Source organism: Pipistrellus kuhlii, unplaced genomic scaffold (assembly GCF_014108245.1).
Source record: "Pipistrellus kuhlii isolate mPipKuh1 unplaced genomic scaffold, mPipKuh1.p scaffold_m20_p_2, whole genome shotgun sequence".
Taxonomy (NCBI): domain Eukaryota; kingdom Metazoa; phylum Chordata; class Mammalia; order Chiroptera; family Vespertilionidae; genus Pipistrellus; species Pipistrellus kuhlii.
The window spans coordinates 18,291,680-18,298,020 of NW_023425515.1; the positions used below are offsets into that span (position 1 = coordinate 18,291,680).

General features: G+C 38.4%; 1 protein-coding gene across 3 annotated transcripts in view; it reads left to right on the forward strand.

The window, feature by feature from the left end:
• Window positions 1–3,872, forward strand: part of RSRC1 (arginine and serine rich coiled-coil 1) — a 306,716-nt gene extending 302,844 nt beyond the window's left edge. For all 3 annotated transcript variants that reach the window (XM_045583635.1, XM_045583636.1, XM_036445565.2), the window contains exons 9-10: window positions 2,357–2,509; window positions 3,405–3,872. In XM_045583635.1, coding sequence (XP_045439591.1) covers window positions 2,357–2,509; window positions 3,405–3,497 — 246 coding nt within the window. In that variant the 3' untranslated portion in view covers window positions 3,498–3,872. The remainder of the gene's footprint in view (window positions 1–2,356; window positions 2,510–3,404) is intronic.
• Window positions 3,873–6,341: the final 2,469 nt, after the last annotated feature.

Sequence of the window (6,341 nt, forward strand, 5' to 3'; positions counted from 1 at the left end):
ACTTTTGGCAACTAGAACAAGAGCATGCCACAATTTTTCAAAGCAGTTCCATACAGACAGCTCGGCTCCTAGCTAAGCCCTACCAAAGAATGGCCAAGATATGCAAAATGGCATTCTCTTCTTGTCTCTGCACAGCAACACAGACTACCAAACAGTGATGCCCTGGACCTCACTGGATTAGGACCCTTCCCATTTTTCCCCTTGCAGAATATTGAGTTTAATTCTATGTCTTCAGCTTTATAAAGAGTCAGTATAATATCTTCTAAATAAGAATTGTGAGTCTTCTGGGCCCAGTATGTTGGAGTCATAGAAATATTTGAGACCTGGGAGTGAGGGAGTAAATATTGGCTCCAAAATATAAGAATAAAACTTCCAATTCAAATTTAACAAATATTTACTTAAATCTTTTTTATGTTGCTTGTTATAATTTGTATTTATATATGAAATCGCTCAGCCCTGCCCACCCACGTGTGCCCCTCCCACCTGCCCACTGCCCCACCTTGACACCCTAACCTCCACCCAGAGCTCCAGAGTGCCTGGCCCCGCCCTCGGCCCCTCTGGCCTTCTCTGGCTGCTTCAGGCCCTGCGAGTCACCTTAGACTGGTCCTGCCTGCCCAGGTGCCTCCTCACTTCCACCCAGTCCTCAGAGCAATGCAGCAGCTCTGCCCCATCATGGCACCAGAAGAGAGTGTGAAAGCCTCATGCCTGCTGCAGAATTTCGAGCACCGCTTCCTGCAGTGCACACACTGCACTCCTTCCCCTGGCAGGTGGGCAGCGGGCACACTGAGTGCGAGCAGTGAGTGGCGAAGGACTGGTGAGGGGGCCACTATGAGCTCTCACCCCCACCGACCCCTCCACGGAATGGTCCCGCCTTCTCCAGGCGCCTCCCCACTTCTGCCCCATCTCTGGAGCAACGTGGCAACTCCGCACTGCTGCACATGCAGCCTCCTGCTGATCGGTCATTGCAGCATAAGGGCATAACCACCGTTAGCATATTAGCTCTTTATTATAGAGGATTATTACGTATTATTTGTTAGTAATTTGTCAGTCCCATTAGGAAAATGTAATCTCTAATTGGGACAGGGAACATAGTATTTTATTCTCTTTGTGTACTCAGTGCTTAGCAGTTAGTAGTACTTAATAAGTACTGGTTAAATAGATAGATTTTTAATTCTAAGATAAGTTATTCTAAGGATTAACTCATTCATGCCTATTTCCTTTTTTTTCCCATATGATTTTCTCAGAGAAATCTTTTCCCCTTACTTTAGAGAAGTGAGTGTTCAGGAGTAGACAGGTCAAAAAGAAAATGGAAACTGAAAAACAATAGGTGTAGAACCAATAGGTATAGAAAAGGGTCTAAAAAGTTGAATTCATCTCCAAATTGTCTTCATTTTTTATTTTTATTTCAACTTCTCATCTAATCCATTTCATTTTATCCCTGAAACCTTGCTGCTAATCACTGCTTCCCCAGCTTTCTCCTTCCTTAGGGAAGGAAATATTGGAACTAGCCCGAGTTAGCACCAAACTGCTGGCTCCTTCCTGGCAGGGATGATGATTTATTAGTTTTTTTGTCCCCAGCCCTTAACACAGTGCCTATATTATTCAGCAATAAAACTGGATGAAGTACTGATATGTGAATAACATGGATGAGCCTTCAAAACATTATGCTAAATGAAAGAAGCCAGTCACTAAAAAACACATATTGTATGATTTCTTATATATGAAATGTCCAGAACAGACAAATCCATAAAGACAGACAGATTAGTGGTTGCCAAGGGTTGGGAAGAAATGGGGAGTAGTGACTTCTAATGGGTATGGAGTTTTGGAAAGGATGATGAAATGTTTTAAAGTTGCTTGTGGTGATGATTACAAAACTCTCTGGGCATGCTAAAATGCTATATGATTTCCAATATGTGAATTATATCTCAGTAAGACTGTTATTTAAAAATAAATAAATAAATAACCTATGACTTTGCTTTTTATACCTAAAGAGGCCAACTAAATGCTGGAGATTTGTTGCAATCTTGTTTCATAATGGAATCTACATATATGAAATATACATATTTTTTCAAAAGTATGGACTCAGAGTACCAATTTCTTTTAAAATTATGCTGATCATAAGAAATGATAAGCATTTTCTCAATGTTTTTATTTCACCTTACTGGGAAAATGTTTTTGTATTTGTTGGCTTGTTTGGGGAGTAATTATTTCTTTTTTAATAACCTAGGGCTTCTTCATGATGACTTTCATCTCAGAAGAGACTATTGAGCAATTATTATTCAAAATCAGAAATATTATTAAAGCAGAATTCTAATTGTATATTGTGATATAATTAATAATACGTGTTTTGTGTCAGTCACTGGAAGCCAGTGAAGTGAAGCATGTCCCTGCAGCATCAGGACCAGTGTCAACAGCTGCTGATCTACCCAGTAATGAAAAAGAAATAGACCCGAGCAGCATCCCTACTGCTATCAAGTACCAAGATGACAATTCCCTGGCTCATCCGAACGTAAGATCCTTAAGCCTAAGACTGTCAGTTGAAGTCTAGTTGACTGAAATGAATTCAGACTGCTGCCCTTTTGTGTTGGCGACAAGAAGACCAGTGTAGGAAATGGATTCATATGTTCCAATTTGCTAAAAGTAGGCAAGTGACTCCCCACACACACACCCGCCAGCGCTTGGAGCTGTTACATGTATTTGACTATGGTATATCCAACCCATGTTGCCTGAATTTTGGAAGTTTCTCTATGACTAAGAAAAATAGGCAAAAAGAGGAGTTTTGTTGTGTTTTTAATCTTGCACTAAAAGATCTGATTCAGGTTCAGCTCAGTTGGTTCATTGACTATGAACTTGTCATGGACATAATTTGCTGTCTTCTGTCAAATGCTGTCATTTCACTCGGTCTCTCAGAAAGAATGTAGGAAATAAACTTCACAAAATAAGGTATAACATTGTTAACCAAATGATGTTGATATTACTTTTACTCCAAAACTATCTGCTCATTATCAATTCCAAATAGATGATCTCCAGTTAAGAAGTCATCCAGCCGGGACCGGTTTGGCTCAGTGGATAGAGCGTCGGCCTGCGGACTGAAGGGTCCCGGGCTCGATTCCGGTCCAGGGCATGTACCTTGGTTGCGGGCACATCCCCAGTAGGGGGTGTGCAAGAGGCAGCTGGTCGATGTTTCTCTCTCATCGACGTTTCTAACTCTGTCCCTCTCAATTCCTCCCTGTGTAAAATCAATAAAATGTATTTAAAAAAAAAAAAAAAAAAGAAGTCATCCAGAATTAAACAGAATTCAAATCTTGTGCTGGAAGATATATTTCAAAAAAGGTGCTTTGCATCATGCGAGGTCAAACCCAATTGATTAGTACACAATAACGTTTTTTTCTTTTTTATTTCAGTTATTTATTGAGAAAGCTGATGCTGACGAGAAGTGGTTCAAGAGATTAACTGCTCTTCGACAAGAGAGGCTAATGGGCAGTCCTGTGGCCTGAGTAAGGCCTGTGGTCGGATTAACAGTGACGTCGGAAATTTAAGTTTTTAAATCCCATTGTAACTTTTCACTCCTAAAAGAATTGACCCACTTATATAAAAAGGTGATCTAATTTAATTCATTTCTCATGTGGGCTTGAATATTTGTTGATTTGAATTTAAAGACTGTGCATATTAAAACTAGTGTAAAATTGAGGAATGCATGAAAATCCCTTCTGTTAATAAAGCTAATCCTAAAAACGTCAATGTTAAGATAAATGGCACACGGTATCATTTCTAAGTACAATTTTTAAAATATCAAGCTGTCATTTAAAGACACAATTTGATCATGCATATATGAGAATCAATCTATAGCTATAAATATGAGATTTCATCTTGCATGTCTTTGAATCTTTTATTTCACCTTACTGGGAAATTTTAGGAACAATGAAAAGCATTCTTGACAATCTAAGCAGAATGATCATGTTAATATTTAAGGAATAACATATTTATTGAGAAAAAAAAAGTCTTAAAGGTTAAATAAATTGATGTCTTACTGCTTAGAGGTCAGCTTTTATTAAGTGTTCCCTTTAAACATTTTAGCAGACCCCACTCTTTCTTTTAGAAATCACATGCTCATGCTAGACCTAACCACTTGGCCAAATGTCCACAACAGGGAAGTAATTTCGGAGGAAACAGGTAAGAGATCTCGCTTCAGTCTTACTCAGCCATCTGCTGTTCCCTGTAACAGTGGTTCTCAACCTTTCTAATGCCATGACCCTTTAATACAGTTCCTCATGTTGTGGTGACCCCCCCCCCCAACCATAAAATTATTTTCGTTACTACTTCATAACTGTAATTTTGCTACTGTTATGAATTGTAATGTAAATATCTGTGTTTTCTGATGGTCTTAGGCGACCCACAGGTTGAGAACTGCTGCTGTAGAGCCTAAGACCATTGGAAAACACAGGTATTTACATTTTGATTCATAACAGTAGCAAAATTACAGTTATGAAGTAGCAACAAAAATAATTTTATGGTTGGGGGTCACCACAACATGAGGAACTGTAGTAAAGGGTTGTGGCATTAGAAAGGTTGAGAACCACTGCTGTGGAGGAAGCCAACTAGTTGTAACGTTGAGAGGTTCTGTCACTGTAGAATACCTTTCTCTAGTGGCTGAATGAAAATCAACTATGCATTCCATACTGAACATGCCAGAGATAAGGGCTTTAGGCCTTGCTTTTAGTTTTCATCAGCTGACATAAATATTTCCCTTCCCTATTTTGTTCTGTTGTTTGGTCTCACTCTAGTTTAGTCTCTATGAAGACTGTACCTCAGAATACAATATAAGCATGAACTATTTTGGGGATAAAATTACCAATTAGGACATCTATCGATAATAATTTTTTTTCCTGAAACTACTAAAATTCCAATCCTTGTTAAAAATGAAAAATATAATGCCCTGGCTGGTATTTCTCAGTGGTTAGAGTGATGGCCCATGCACTGAGAGATCTCAGATTCAACTACCGGTCAAGGCCATATGCCTGGGTTGTGGGTTCAATCCCTGCCCCCTGGTTTAAGGCACATGTGGGGGGCAACCAGTTGATGTGTCTCTCACAATCAATGTCTCAATCTCTCTCTCTCTCTCTCTCTCTCTCTCTCTCTCTCTCTCTCTCTCTCTCTCTCTCTCTCTCTCTCTCTTTCTCTCTCTCTCCTACCCACCCCTCTCCCTCTGTCCCTCTCTCCTTCTCTCTCTTCCTCTCTCCCTCTCTTTCTCTCTCTCTCCTCTCCCTCCCACTCTCTTTGAAAAGCAATGGTAAAAAAATATCCTATGGTGAGGATTAACAAAAAAAAAAAAAAAAAAAAAAGAAAGAAATATATAAAGAGCTTACATTTAATTGCAAAAGGTATGGAAAAGAGACTGATGATAAATATGTGTTTTTATACAAACATGTTTTCACATTCTAAATAAATGCTAGTGTTCTTTTTCTTTAGCTGTCAGTGCCCAGTATGAACTTGGGTTTGTATGGTTTTTATTCTAGATATGTAAAATTTTAGTGACTTTAAGAAAAAAATTGCAGTTTTTTATTTTATTCTTTGCATAACTTGTAAGTTGTAAAAGCATTATCGCCCTTCTGAAAAGCATACTGTAGTGGTCCAGGCAAGAATATGGGTTGTCATTGGGCCCATCAGTAATTCCCCAAAGAACTTGAAATAGGTGTTTTTTCTCAGCATGACTGACATTCCTCATCTATAAAATAGTGAAAATATCATGACCCACTCTAATTATGTATAACTCCAGTGTTCCTCTGTGGTAAGTAGCTCAAGTACAGAAACTAGAACTGCAAGACATTTGTATTTTAAAGCTATATTTTATATAGGAATAGAGAATTGGTTATCTTTTTAGTTAATTAACTAAACTTTAGTCCCTGCAGGAACTCCATGACTATTTGCCCTTCTTGCTGATTTCCAGTATGATTCATTTTAATGTATTAACTTCGCTTACCTGCATTCCTATTGAAGACTACAATATTACCACATACGCCAAATCAAATTTAATGAAAAAGACACATAGAGCACCATCAAACACATCACCGAGATGAGGCCTTCTTTGGTATCCTAATATAATGAGTCTATAAAACAGAAAACTACCTTTCATGTCACTGGAAAATGATAACAATTTGGACCTACATGAAGCCTCAAAGAGTTTTTTGAAATGTTGATTTTTTGTAAAATGATGAGTACTAATAATACAAGTTGGATTTTCATTTCTGAGGTGAGTACATTCTCAGGGAATATGGAATAAGGGAACTTTATTCTGGCACTCCTTAATTAAGACGATGAGATACATAAGGATATAAGGATAG